The sequence below is a fragment of the Neoarius graeffei genome, chromosome 2 (genome assembly GCF_027579695.1).
Source record: "Neoarius graeffei isolate fNeoGra1 chromosome 2, fNeoGra1.pri, whole genome shotgun sequence".
Taxonomy (NCBI): Eukaryota; Metazoa; Chordata; class Actinopteri; order Siluriformes; family Ariidae; genus Neoarius; species Neoarius graeffei.
The window spans coordinates 75,859,763-75,875,436 of NC_083570.1; the positions used below are offsets into that span (position 1 = coordinate 75,859,763).

General features: G+C 38.8%; 1 protein-coding gene across 1 annotated transcript in view; it reads right to left on the bottom strand.

Annotated features, from left to right (window-relative positions):
* Positions 1-726: 726 nt before the first annotated feature.
* cd44b (CD44 molecule (Indian blood group) b) overlaps positions 727-15,674 on the bottom strand; it is a 28,120-nt gene continuing 13,172 nt past the window's right edge. Inside the window, exons 5-8 of the mRNA XM_060914998.1 lie at positions 14,207-14,614; positions 2,838-2,951; positions 1,823-1,901; positions 727-1,463 (exon numbers count right to left, since the gene is read on the bottom strand). Coding sequence (XP_060770981.1) covers positions 1,250-1,463; positions 1,823-1,901; positions 2,838-2,951; positions 14,207-14,614 — 815 coding nt within the window. The 3' untranslated portion in view covers positions 727-1,249. The remainder of the gene's footprint in view (positions 1,464-1,822; positions 1,902-2,837; positions 2,952-14,206; positions 14,615-15,674) is intronic.

Below are 15,674 nucleotides of genomic sequence, written 5' to 3' on the forward strand. Positions count from 1 at the left end.
TCTGCTTCTTTATTTATTTGTCCTTTATGGTTTCATCTCAAACCCACTGAAGAGGAAATTGTAGCACTATGATGGCTTTGTGCATGGACTTTCATGGCCCTTATTTAAACCTTACAGATTTCTCTATCTCCCTCATTACTATCCTATCATCTGTCATAATGACACTGCACACCACAATATTAAAATAAAGTATGACTGTTTTTCCCCCACAACTCTAGTTTAAATAAATATTTACTTTAGTTGTGGAAAGGTTTAAAGAAAAGCTTGAAGCTATAATCGGCTTTTACATCTATATACTGACACTAGGAGATGATAAATGTGTCTTAACTGTGGTAAGCCAGTAGTAGCAGGCTTGAGATGTTCCCCACCATGTTAAAAGATGTGAGCTGGTGAGTAGTACCAACATCTTTCTGTAACTATTTTATTAAGATCAAGAAATGTGGTTGGTGAAATTCATTGCAGTGGAGAAGCTGTGTTGCTGATTAGCCCTAATTTTGAAGACAAAAGAAAGAAAGAAAGAAAGAAAGAAAGAAAGAAAGAAAGAAAGAAAGAAAGAAAGAAAGAAAGAAAGAAAGAAAGAAAGAAAGAAAGAAAGTAGTAAAATCAGTCCAGAGGAACTCTCTCATTTATACCATAGGTGCTAAAGAAGGCAACTGGACTTGCTTGAAATTCTTGAAGACATTTCACCTCTCATCTGAAAGGCTTCGGATGACAGGTGAAACGTCTTCAAGAATTTCAAGCAAGTCCAGTTGCCTTCTTTAGCACCTACGATTTACTGTGAGCTGGATGACTGAGAACCTTCACAGACATTCTCATTTATGCTAGGTTAACCATCAGGTTCTCTCACTGTGAAAGGCAAAATGAAACTAGAAAAGTATTAAGAACCCAGATTCAGGTTTAAATTTAAGATGTCTCTGTGGACTGTAGAGAACGCTTTAATTTCCCCCATTTGTCTAAAATTTAACAATTTTTCTGTGTTGTTTGTTTTGAAGCTGCAGGACAATTTTAGAAGATTCCTTACCATCAAGGAAACAAAAAATTTTCATATAAAAAGACCTAAACAAAAAGACAGAATTTTGTACCACCCTCACAGATGTTACACTTTATGTCACCAACAGTATCCAAATGTCTGTCTGGTTTCCAAAGTGTCTAAGATCTTCTTTCTGTCTGGTCAAGACTTAAGCCATGACTCATCTTTTTCTCCCCTAACCCTTCCCACCCTCATCCTCCCCCCATCTCATTCTGTCTTTCATGCTTGTTGGTTTTTCTCTGGTGACTCTTCCAGGGTGATCACAGTAAACTCCTCAGTGTTGCCATTCTCCTGGACCTTCTCTTTGTTCATAAGCGTCACCATCTCTTGCTCTCTCTCCTGAGCCTGGGGGCTGGCCGCTGATGCTGCTGTCCCATTGCCCTCACTGCTGCTCTTGGAGGTGATAATCAGAGTCTGGCTCCTCCCACACAATCTATGCCAATACATCAAACACATATTTAGATTATTGAAGCATGTGGTTTTGGGGGTCCACCATGCTTCATGCCCTATTGCCTCTGTTTTATCTGATTCAAATTAAGTATTGGGAATCTATAGGAGAGCAGTTGTGCTAAAACCTTGCAGACCAGAAAGCTCCCTTAAGCTTCTATAAGGGTTATATCTTCCATCTGGTATCTGCTTATATCTGGTCCATTGCTCACCGAGTTATGTCAAATAATCAGTGGCAATGCCCAAATGCTTCATCAACAACACACTGCTTAGGCATGTTGTTTATAATGGTGAAAAATGGTGTGTTGGTGTAAGAAGGTAGAAAGAACCATCAGTGAGGTTTACCTGTTTCTTGTTGCCACAAGAGCACCCACAAGAATAATAGAAGCGATGGCCACAACCACAATCAAGATGACCAACCAATCTGCAGAGGAGACAGAATACATTTAACTCAGCTTATGTAATTTAGAAAGTAAATAATAAAATGCAAATATGCTCTTATAAGAAACTAGTTAATGGCGGGGTGGTGTGATGCAGCCCTGCACAAAAAATGTCCCCTAGTGTTTTATTCCTCTTACCACCGCAATTTTCCAACAATTACAATTTTTATTAATTAAGGATGTCAGGTCATGCTATTATGAGTTTACTGTATTGTTATATTTAATGCTGTGAAATGTGCACAAAACAAGTTATCGCTCATGCTGTAGCAGTTATAAACAGTCATTTCTTAGCAGCCTCTCATTTAATAAGAAAAAAAAGTGCAGCTTGTCATGTTATTGAAAAACCAGAAAATACCTGAAGACATTCCTGAGGCAGAAAACTTGACCATAAAGTGCTGACACTGGAGACTTGTTCCATAAATGTTCCATCAACATCACCTAACAGAAAACTTTGTATATGTTCTAATTTTAATTAACAAGATTTCTTTTTAACTGTTTATTATCATTCTTAGGTTATGTCAAGCAGCCAGTATACAAGTCCTTGTATACCGAATGAGTTGTTACTATAGAAATGATAGTGTATTAGAATGAATGCATTGACAAAATTTTGATTTAAATTACAGATGTTACAATTGTCAGAGCTGCTGTTATATTATAGAAAATTAATCAACACTTTCTGACCAATCAAACTTCAGAACTCAACAGTGCCTCGAATGTTGGTCAAAATACGATACATTTGCATTAGTGTTTCAAAAGCAACGATAATTAACACAGTAATGACATGACTGATAAATATTGACTGATCATAGTGCCTAAAACGGGAAGGATCTTGGATCACTTACATTTCATATTTGTGCTTTTAGAGTGTCCAAGGATTGAATATGGATGAACCAGGTGTGTGAGAATGAGTGTGTGTGAACCTTTAATACTGTCACTGCTGGCCTCCTTCTCTGGTGGTGAAGCTATGAAGCCTGATCCTATCCTCCCTTTTGGATCCGAAGACTGGTCTGGACTCTCATCTTTAGTGGTCGGTGCTTTAGAAGTAATATGCATAAGACAGTGCATTAAAGTTTTGTTTGGTTATTTGTTTTCATGGATAAATTGCTTTGCAATACAGATTATAAAGCTCAATCTGAGAAAAAGTGTTATTTTTCTATTATTATTATTTATTTGTTTATTTTTGGGATATTTCTTTGAATGGTTATTCTACTTGGAGCTTCCCAGAGGGCAACCATCCAACAGACTGCATGAAACCTTCAGGGTTCTAGGTATAACATTTTTTTTTTTTTTAAGAAAAGAGTGCATGCATGCATACATACATATGAATTAGCATCCTTACACATGGATTTAAAAGGGGAAATATGTTTGCAGTAGATGTCACTGAGCAGCAGGGGGCGAGTGTGAGTAAGCAGCAAGCTTTGTTGAATGTGAACAGACACCTGTTAAAGTATGAGAAACTTTAACAGCAGAGGGGGCTTTATACGAAAAAAGGTGAGCCATGTGTTTAAAATGCTTCCACCAGCTAGCAAGGAGAAAAAATTAATTAAATGCAGTTCAAGGACACTAAAGAGTATTTGCTGTTTCATTTGACCTTTTTGTTTATTAATATACAGCAACAAACCATAAAGTAGGTGACAATAAGTTACTAATTTAATAAAGGTTTAATCTAAAATGTATGTCAAGTATGCCCATTTTGTAATAAATGCCATTGTATTTTTGTACGCATAAGGAACAGTTTATGAAGCGACACGGTGGTGTAAGTGGTTAGCACCTCACAGCAAGAAGGCTCTGGGCTTGAGCCCAGCGGCCGGCGAGAGCCTTTCTGTGTGGAGTTTGCATGTTCTCCCCGTGTCTGCGTGGGTTTCCTCTGGGTGCTCCGGTTTCCCCCACAGTTCAAAGACATTCAGTTAGGTTAATATGGGACGGCCTTGGGCTGAGGTATCCTTGAGTGAAGCACCTAACTCCCAACTGCTCCCCAGGCACTGTTAGCATGGCTGCCCACTGCTCTGGGTATGTGTGTGTAAGCTCATTGCTCACGTGTGTGTTCACTGCTTCAGATGGGTTAAATGCAGAGAGGAATTTCACAAGCGTGTGATGAATAAAGTTGTTGTTGTTAAGTAACATATTAATATAATAATGAATAGGATCTCATCTCATTATCTCTAGCCGCTTTATCCTTCTACAGGGTCGCAGGCAAGCTGGAGCCTATCCCAGCTGACTATGGGTGAAAGGTGGGGTACACCCTGGACAAGTCGCCAGGTCATCACAGGGCTGACACATAGACACAGACAACCATTCACACTCACATTCACACCTACGGTCAATTTAGAGTCACCAGTTAACCTAACCTGCATGTCTTTGGACTGTGGGGGAAACCGGAGCACCCGGAGGAAACCCACGCGGACACGGGGAGAACATGCAAACTCTACACAGAAAGGCCCTCGCCGGCCCCGGGGCTCGAACCCAGGACCTTCTTGCTGTGAGCCGACAGCGCTAACCACTACACCACCGTGCCGCCCCTAATGAATAGGATATCAGAATAAAAATGAAAGCATGGTCCTGTATAATGTTAAGACACTGAATTATCAATTTGGGACCAAAGTTAACCTTTTTTCCTCCTCTAACTTAAGCTAATGTAGTATTTTAATATTACACTAAATGATCTGTTGCTACAGTCTAAAAAAAAAAAAAAAAATGCTAGGTATTTTTTTCCACCCAAATGCTGGGTTGGGGTTGTGAGACCATTCTCAGGGTTATTTTTAACTCAATTTGGGTTGTTTCCTGTAACCAAGCTGCTGGGTTAGTGATTGAAGACAGTACCCCTCCCCTTCTTCACCAGATGTGATCGTAATCAACCCAACAGCCAGGTCACTTTAACTCAGTTTCATCATTTGAGCTATGCAAGTTTAAAAAAACATCCTCTACAGCAGTTTTTACCATGCCCTTTGTGAAATGATTAATAACTATTATTGCAGCTTGATACCTTATTTTGTTGATAGCTTACATTATCTAATGTTAGTATAGTTCATGGTGTCAGTAAACTAATGTTTATGTTTGATAACATTTAGCCTTGAACAAAGCTAAGTGACATTAAACTTGTTAAATGCTGTATTAGCGTCTCATCCTAATATAAAACCTACTTTTAAGTGTCGTGTTAATCCAAATCAATCTATTTTGTGTTTGAGTCACAGGTATACTATTACCCCCAAAATGGATGAAACACTGGAATTCCCAGTGTCTGTTTTCACTGACAGTCTCATCTCATCTCATCATCTCTAGCCGCTTTATCCTTCTACAGGGTCACAGGCAAGCTGGAGCCTATCCTAGCTGACTACGGGCGAAAGGCGGGGTACGCCCTGGACAAGTCGCCAGGTCATCACAGGGCTGACACATAGACACAGACAACCATTCACACTCACATTCACACCTACGGTCAATTTAGAGTCACCAGTTAACCTAACCTGCATGTCTTTGGACTGTGGGGGAAACCGGAGCACCCGGAGGAAACCCACACGGACAGAACATGCAAACTCCACACAGAAAGGCCCTCGCCGGCCCCGGGGCTCGAACCCAGGACCTTCTTGCTGTGAGGCGACAGCGCTAACCACTACACCACCGTGCCACCCTCACTGACAGTTGTAACAAAAAAAAGTGTGTGTGTGTGTGTGTGAGTGAGACTCAAACAATATAATCTTACCCAGCTGCTGGGAGTGTTGCTACCCATCTGCTGGGCCAAAACAAGGCAGGCATACTCATAGACTGTGGTCATGCTACATTTAAAGGCACGTTTTTTTCAACAACCTGTCATTTTGCCCAGGAAGATGACCACTGAAGGGTCTATAATATTGAAGTTTGTAATATTATGTTGTGCTTATACAAACTTGCCTACTATACAGGCAGCAAAAATGACATGCTCATAGATGATTCCCAGTTAGCTGTCATCTTTCACTCAGCTGATCCCAAGGTTGCCATATTCTGAACAATCAAGCTTATTTAGCATTACAGACTAAAGGTTTCAGCACATTAGCTAAGGTTAGCAAAACACTTCCATACAAATTCCATAACAAGTAAGCACATTCTCTCACATAGTCAGCTCACTAGCAGGCATCCTCTAGCAAATTATCTGATAACGTAAGCTTAGGAAACTGCTGCTGACCTGTTCTTGTTTATCAATGTAGGATTCCTTCTGAGCTCATCGTGGCTACTTTAGACAATGCTTGATCCCACCAAACATGTCACGGCGCATTTCAGAAGCATCTCTCAGCTCAGCGAAAAATACGCGCCCATCTATTTTTACCACAAGTCAAGTAACGCAACACAAAAGTGACCAAATCAGTCAACAAAATCAGGCAGACAAAATGCTCCACCTCTGAAACAGGTGTGATTACACAGTACTGCCAGCAAGATGGTCATTTGTGCTGTGATTATCCCATTTATTCATTGGTTTAGGAATATGGTATTTCAGTATCAACTAGCTAGCTAATGCATGTGTATCTTAATGCAAATACATCATTAAGTAGCTTGCTAGCTAGTTCCAAAGACAGGCAGCTAAAATTAGCCTAATACAGTCCATGGCAGTATGCTCAGGCACATTATCTTGCACTTGTATGGAGGTGACATGGAAATAGTAATAAAGCATTTCATTAATTAATAAATAATTGTGGAATAAAAAGAGGAATTATCAAAAGAATACATAAATATACTATTAAATCAATCAATAAATAGTTCAAATTAAAAAGGGATTTACCAAGACAACATAAAATACTCAGTAAGTACATAAATAGAGTTCCAGTGGCTTTTCTTTTTCCTATGAGCTATTCAGTTTGCTTTAGTCATTTAGCTTCTCCTTTTAGCCTCTCCATTTAACCTTTCCATGACATTTTGGGCCTTGTGCTGGAAAAACAAGGTAAAACAAAGCAAATTAATCATGTATGTATAGTCATGCATGGATGTAACAAGCACTGATTTCATTGCACAATTAGTTATTAATTAATGAAATGCTTTATTATTTCTTCCATGGCACATGTGGTCCTCCTTACACTTGAAAGCAAACATGGAAAATTGTTGGTGTTACTTTGATAAAAACACATGTTAAATGAATGGAATGAGGCTACTCATCTTGTCTTGTAGTATTTCCAAGTTCACACTAAATGGCAAGTGTTAAAAGTTTAGATGGACTTGGCTACTGTGGGTTCAACTAACCGCTATCTATTACCACCACCACCACCACCACTACTACTTCTACTATAATAATACCACCAATTCCAAAAAAGTTGGGCGCTGTGTAAACTGTAAATTAAAAACGAATGTGATAATTTGCAAAATATGGAAACCCTATATTTCATTGAAAATAGTACAAAAAGCATCAAGTCAATTTAATTGTTGTTTGAAAAATATATGCTCATTTTGAATTTGATGTCAGTAACACATTTCAGAAAAAGTTGGGACGGGGCATGTTTACCATTGTGTTGCATCACCTCTACTTTTGACAACACTCTAAACATTTGGGAACTGAGGAGACCGATTGCTGTAGTTTTGAAAGAGAAATGTTGGCCCTTTCTTGCCGGCGATACAATTTCAGTTGCTCAACAGTTCGGGGTCTCCTTTGTCATATTTTGTGCTTCATAATGTGGCAAATGTTTTCAGTGAGAGACAGGTTTGGACTGCAGCCAGGCCAGTTTAGCACCCGGATGCTTTTACTACGGAGCCATGCAGTTTTAATATGTGCAGAAAGCAGTTTGGCATTGTCTTGCTGAAAGAAGGAAGGCCTTCCCTGAAAAAGATTTTGTCTGGATGGCAGTATATTGCTCTGAAACATGTATATTAGGGTGGTCCCCAAAATTTTTTTTAGGATTTTGTTACAACCACCTTACCTTTTTTTTTTTTTTACATTGCCTAAAAGAAGTTATTGTGCGAAATTTGGTTAAGATTGAGCAATGTTTAGAGGTGCCACAAAGCCATTAAAGTTTTCACTCAAGACACAATATTAAATAATGTGGCTTATTAACTGTTTCATATTAATACAAACAATACAGTAATAACTTCCTGTGTTCAAAGTAACAATAGCTATTACTTGTCTGTGATTTTCTAAACCCTTCGGTATTATGGTATCTTGTGGAGATAAAAGAACACACTAAGGACTTCCCTAGCAGAAGGAAGCTTTCTCCCAGACAGTTCCTTGGAAGTGGGACCAATTAACCAAACTTATGCTGTGTTCACACTTATACCGGTACGAAAGTGGTATAACTGTATCGATACAAAATATACCGGTACAGTTTAGTGCATCTGTCCACACTAGCAAGAAATGTTTGCGGTTTCTTTCACGGTAGTTGAAATGCGCGTGCGCGAAATGTTTCCATGGTTACCGAGTAACTTCCTTCCGAGAATATGGCGGATGAAACGACGTGTGTGTGCTTTTTGTTGTCAATGTACAGTCTGTATTTCTGGTGGTCATTTATTCAGTCGAATCATATAAAACGCGTGAGGCAGTTGAGAAAGAAACAAAGAAAACGAATCTCCCTTTCTCCCCCCTCACTTTCTCCCTCTTTCCTGCTCTTCCCCTCCCTTTCTCTCCCTTTTCCCCTCTTCCTCCTTTCTTCCTCCCTCTTTCCCCCTCCCTCCCCCCTTTCTTTGCTCCATGTAGCTCCACGGTTGTTTTGAGCCATTTTGACGTTTTATTTACAACTGGAAAGCACGGGCGTATTGTATTGTATGAATAACCCGGAAGAAGTAGGAATGGTTCATTACGCTTGTGCATTATATTTGTATCGATACAGAGCCGCTTCATCTGTCCACACTACAGCGAAGCGCTACAGTACCAATACTGTACCGGTACAAAATCCATACATTTGCTACAGTACCAGTATAGTTGCTAGTGTGGACAGGTGTTGCAGTACGAAAGTAGTTTCGTATCGGTACAAAATCCCTAGTGTGGACAGGGTAATAATTGTTCTTTCTGGTTTTGTGCTTTGCACCACCGGTACTACTTGTATTACTGTTGCTAGCCATCTGAAAAACATAGAAAGAAAAACATTCACAACTTCATCAGCATATTACGATCAGTGCTCATTGTTTAAGAACCCCTTAGTGCATGAAAGTTAACCTTCTATCAGTCTATAAACTCTTCCTGCCTCTTCTTTTTCATAGAAGTGGCATATTCCCTCTAGAACTGTGATTTTTGGGGGGTTTGAGATCTTCTCTGCAACAGTCTACGCACCAACTAATGTTAATGGCTTAACCTGATTTGCAACCTCGTGTGGCACCTCTAAATATTAACCAATTTTTCTGAAATTTTGCTTGTTGCCTTCTTTTAGCCTATGTAAAAAAATGGTAGGGTGGTCGGAATGTTTTGGTAAAAAAAAAAAAAAAATTTCCCATACATTTCGGGACCACCCTAATGTATATATCATTCAGCATTAATGATGCCTTCCCAGATGTACAAGCTGCCCATGTCATGTGTACTAACGCACCCTCATACCATCACAGATGCTGGCTTTTGAACTGTGCACTGATAACAAGCAAGATGGCCCCTCTCCTCTTTAGCCTGGTGGACATGGTGTCCATGATTTCTAAAAAGAATTTCTACTTTTGATTCATCAGACCTCGGGGCATTTTTCCACTTTGCCTCAGTCTATTGTAAAAGAGCTCAGGCCCAGAGAAGGTGGAGGTGTTTCTGGATATTGTGTATATCTGGTTTTAAGTTGCATTTGGGTCATTCCACGTCAATTCAACCAGGGCCCGCGCACTTAGGTCTCAAAAAATTCTGAAAAAAAATCACCAGATGTACCCACGTTACCTAGGAGAAACACTGTAAGTTTATTTGAATGTAAGATGTATACTTTCCATGTTACAGCCAGTTTTACTGGGGGGGGGTCAATTTTGTTCAGACTCTTTTTTTTTTTTTTTTTGTCAAAGTTCACAAGCCCATAGCTCAAGAACTAAACCATGTAGGAGGCTCAAATTTTGCATGCTGTTACATAAATAGGAATAGTATGTAGCAAAACTGTCATTTTGGGTCTGGATGATCCTGCACTGTCATAGCACTCCCTCAAAGATGATCAAAATTTTATTGGAGTTTTTGGCTGTGCTCTGTTTAGGCCTTCAGAAGACATATTTTTACCCAACATAGGCTCTTGATTTTTTTCCCTTATTGAGATAAGTAGAAAAACACTCAAAAAAAGCAATAAACAGAAAGGAAACTCTATCAGTGTTTGAACAGAAGACCTCACAAGTCTGACAAATCATTTTGGATGTCATTTTCAGAGCACCGTAACACCTTGTGGGAATGTGCGCAGATTTTTAAAAAATTTTTTCTTTATTCTCCATGATCCCTTCTTTTTAAAAACACCAATTTGGCTTGTCTTACTTGAATCTTTCTTTTTTATTTTCCACCCTGAACATAGGCAAAATGCACCATTGAGAGCAATATGTTTTCTATAACATTAATGTAAAGAGTAAATAACCAAAAGCCAATTTTGCCCTGACATGATCACCTGAGAATGCCTGTGCAGGGGTGGAGGTATCCTTTTCAATTTCAATGATTCAGTGATTTTAGGGGCACCTGTGGTTACCCACAGAGTCACCAGTTAACCTAACCTGCATGTCTTTGGACTGTGAGGGAAACCGGAGCACCCGGAGGAAACCCACGCGGACACAGGGAGAACATGCAAACTCTGCACAGAAAGGCCCTCGCCGCCTACGGGGATCGAACCCGGACCTTCTTGCTGTGAGGCGACAGCACTAACCACTACACCACCGTGCAGCCCGAGCATGCATTATTAAAAAAAAATACAATTTCTCAATTTCAACATTTGATATGTTGTGTTTGTACTATTTTCAATGAAATATTGGGTTTCCATGATTGGCAAATGTACACATTCTGTTTTTATTTATGTTTTACTGTGTTGCAACTTCTTTGGAATTGGGATTGTACATTAGGCCTGCATTGACTTCCAGGCAGTAAGTAACATATAGAAAGTAATATCTCTTTAAGAAATAATTGTTTTAACTTTGATTCCATCCTTAATATTTACTTTGTTTATCCTTATGTTGCAGTTTGGAAACAATATGATGGAATACCTCAGACAGGCAGAGGCCAGTAGGCCACACTCGAATGTCCTTGCCCTTGGAGAGGAACATTTATGCTCACAGACTTTTGTTATTTTTAGTGGACCGAGCACTGTAGGAGACCGCCAGTGGATGTATGTTTTCAAGCATTTTATGTTCTTGACGTAAATTTCCCAAAATCTTGTGGCTCCACCTGGGATTTCCTCCACGTGATCGTGTACAGACTGGGAAACAAAACACCATCACCTACAGTAACATTCTTGAAATCAGCACTGGCGTGTGTGAAACTCCTAGGAGAGAGATTTCACTGAGACAGATGTATTTGTTTTGGGTTTTTTTCCCCCCTTCAGTGAGTGTTTGGATCTGGACTCAAAGAATAATTTTGAATATGCAATTAAATTTCTAAACTTTCCTTTTTTTTTATATAGCTTAGCTGCCATGGTCTCTCTCAAGGTTACCTCACATGCATGCATGCATGCATGTGCTCGCACACAAACGCGCGCGCTCTCTCACACGCGCGCACACACACTCTATGAGACTGTTACACTTTTTATGAATTTAATTAACATTAAATCTGACTTTGAGTTCAATCAGCAACCAGATAATTCAAGGATTTCTATCTGCTTGTATTTTTTTTTTGTATCTAAAATCTTTATAATGAAATGATGCATGACTTGTAATTTGTATGACTTATGATTGTCTGGTTGTGATATGTTTTTAGAATCAATCAATCTGTATTTTAGAATCTAAACTCTTGGCTCCAATGAAATAATGTTAGAAAATAAAAAAAGTTTAAAAATATAAGTATTTTCTAAAAAAGTTATTTCCCTGTTTAAATGTATATTGGCTGATACCACCTGTCCCTATTTCACTGTGATGTACTCAAGTATATACAGTGTGTGTTTATATATACACATACATACATATATATACATACATATACACATACATATATATATATATATATATATATATATATATATATATATATATATACACATACATGTATGTATATATATATATAAATAAATGTGTGTGTGTGTGTGTGTGTGTGTGTGTGTATATATATATATATATATATATATATATATATATAAAAATGTGCATATATATATATATATATATATATATATAAAAATGTGCATATATATATATATATATATATATATATATATATATACACACAATTATACATGCATACATATAATTATAATAATTATATAATAATAAAAATATATATATATAGAGAGAGAGAGCGCGGCACGGTGGTGTAGTGGTTAGCGCTGTCGCCTCACAGCAAGAAGGTCCTGGGTTCGAGCCCCGGGGCCGGCGAGGGCCTTTCTGTGCGGAGTTTGCATGTTCTCCCCGTGTCCGCGTGGGTTTCCTCCGGGTGCTCCGGTTTCCCCCACAGTCCAAAGACATGCAGGTTAGGTTAACTGGTGACTCTAAATTGGCCGTAGGTGTGAATGGTTGTCTGTGTCTATGTGTCAGCCCTGTGATGACCTGGCGACTTGTCCAGGGTGTACCCCGCCTTTCGCCCGTAGTCAGCTGGGATAGGCTCCAGCTTGCCTGCGACCCTGTAGAAGGATAAAGCGGCTAGAGATAATGAGATGAGATATATATATATATATATATATATAAACATTAGTGTGTGTTTGTATATACACACACACACACACATATATATATATATAAATAAAAGCTGAAAATGATAACATTAATGGTAAGTGAAATAAACCCAACAAAGAGGTGAATATAAACCAGCAATGGGTTGATAGGTAAGACCCATCTTGCTGGGTTACTTTAGTCCAGTGTGTGTTCTGTCCAATATTTAACAAGCACCTGGGCTAAAAAAAAAAAAAAAAGCCCAAATTGGGTTGTTTTTAGTCCAGGTTTTTTGTTTGTCTGTTTTTTTTTTTTTAGAGTGTAGGAATTTCAGTCAGTTGTCAAAAAAGGTTTGATGGCCCTGTTTTTGTTTTTGTTTTTTGACCCTCTGCTTAAAAAAAAAGTAAGTCTGGAAAAAAATTGAGTTAAATTAAAAAAAAAAAAAACCTGAGTCTACTCTAAGAAAAAAAGAGGGGTTTATCAAGTGTTAATTGTTTTAGCTTTCGAAAGAAGTTCTATTTTAAACCTTCAGTGAATCGGAGACACTCTGTTGTAGGTGTCACATCTGCAACTGCTTGCACTCAAGATTCTGCTTCTCAGAGTTTGCAGCAGCCTCCAAACATACGATAACCAACCTGCACTACACCGCCCTCCATTTCCAGAATACTGATTACCGCTAACACCTGTTACCAATCTCACATCACTGCTGTGTATATAAGGACTCTGTTCCACTATCACATTGTAAAGTAAATGCTTAGCATTGCCTTGTTGGACTTTACCAAGCCTCATTAGTCATAGTGTCTTCCTGGTAATTGATATAGTTCTGTATATTGATTTACTCTCTCAACCTGTGATGTACTGTTTGTGCCTTGCCAGACCATTGCCTGTTTGAGGACTCTGCCTTTGTTTCATGCCTTAGATTTGTTTGCCAGCTTAGCCTTTAATAAACTCTGCTGTTTTTACATCCATCGGTCACTTGCGTTCCTGACAGTAGGTTTCTACATTAGGAACATTTAAGGGTGCCTTTTTGGGTGCCAGATATAAACTTTTTCTTAAGACTGTATCTTGAGTCAGGCCATTTCTTTGTATTTTTTTTCATGAAACATCTTCTCCTATAGATTCTAAAAATATATTGTGGACTACATGAGGAATAATTCCTGTTATCTTTTATAACATAACAGCTATAAACAGTTGTTCCCTCATCAGCCTGTCACTCGATTGAAGTGAATATGGAAAAAAAAATGAGGCTCATCATACTACCAAGAAATGGCTAAACTTTCCTGTGATGGAAAACTTATTACAGCTTTACCTCTGACTGTACCAAAGAACTAATGCTGGAGACTCCTTCCAAAAATGCTAAATAAAAGTGTTGTCGAAAAAATATCATAACAAAAATTAAATAAGTTTGTATAATTTCCTGATGTGGAGCAGCCACCATACAAATCCCTATGCTTGTATTTACAATAAAATTGATAATGCATTAAAATGAGTGCATTAATATGGACATTATATCTGAAAGTACTGTCAAAACTGCTGTTACAGAAAATAATAGAAAAAATAGAGCCAAGAAGACAAATTGTGGCAAGTTTCATCCTGGAGAAATATTTTTGTTTCTTACCGATAGTTGTCTCAAATGTATCCTCGGGGACTTGGTCCTTTATTGTGTCCTTTGAGTCTCCACTTTGATTCGTCAGTGGTTCACTTGTGGTGATGTGCGTTGTCTCTCCTATACCTGAGCCATTGCTGTCTAAGCTAGATATCGGACTCTCTGTGTTCAGAACATCATCATCATCTCCAGCAGGTTCAGTCGTTTTGGTGGGAAGCTGTGTGGTCTGATCCAGCATATCTACTAATACATTATGCTCATTCTGAGAGCTGCTTGAAGTGGGATTCATCTTCTCAGTGGTATGAATTAGCTCAGTAACAGCTGTGATGGTGCTATTAGCGTGTAACTCCAGTAGAACCTCTGTAGTAGAGAGGTTGCTTGGAATTTCGGTATGGTTCAAATCTGGGCTTTCAGTGTCCTCTGAAATAGGAGTAGAATAGAATGAGAAAACATGCCGCCAGTATCTGTTTTTAGTGTTTGTCAGTATGTGTTTAAAACTTCACTCTTATTTATATTATCTAAAACAGTACTACATAAAGATAATGACATAACTATTTCAGATTTCCTTATTGTACACTGTCATGCTGGCATGTGACATGAAGAGTCAGAACCACTTGGTTATGATGCTAGAATGAATTTCTGGATTTTTTTCTGGTGCTTACATTCATCCATCCATTATCTCTACTGCTTATCTGTTAGGGTCGCAGGGGAAGCTGGAGCCAATCCCAGCTGAGTTCGGGCGAGAGGCAGTCTATCACTGACACAGAGACAAACAACCATTCACGTTCATGGGCAATTTAAAGTAGCCAGTTGCCTACAGTAGCCTAATCCACGTCATTGGATGGTGGGAGGAAAACGGAGCACCTGGAGGAAACCCACTCGGGCACATGCAGACTCTGAAGGGGAAGGCTCCAGTTGATCACAAGGTTCAAATCTAGAACCTTCTTGTGCTGAGGTGCTAACAATGCTAACCAAAGCATCACCGTGCTGCCCCTGATATATACACGAAAGGATAATTATATAAACAGTTTCAGAGTAATTCAGAAAACATGAAACATGTAGTGTGAAAGTAATGGCCTAAAAGGTTAGAGAAGCAGCTTTGGGACCAAAAGATCACTGGTTCGATTCCCTGGACCAGTAGGAATGGCTGAAGTGCCCTTGAGCATCTGCTAAATGCCTGTAACGTAATGAAAGTCCTAACCTTGTACTGCCTTCACTATATTCTTGATATAACTAGCAACTTGGTTGCTTTGACAACATATAATCTCTCTGATGAAAGGAAAAATAATTATTTATTTTAGTTTTTACTTAGAAACAGTTATTGCCTACAGGAAGCAAGGGGGGGACCCTAAAGTCTTCCTTTACTAACCTCAGGCATTTTTTTCAATCCAATATGGGGGTTCTATAAACATAATCAACCAAAACATAATTCTTGTCTCGAATGTGCAGATACTATTGCAGGTGTCATTGTGTGTGTGTG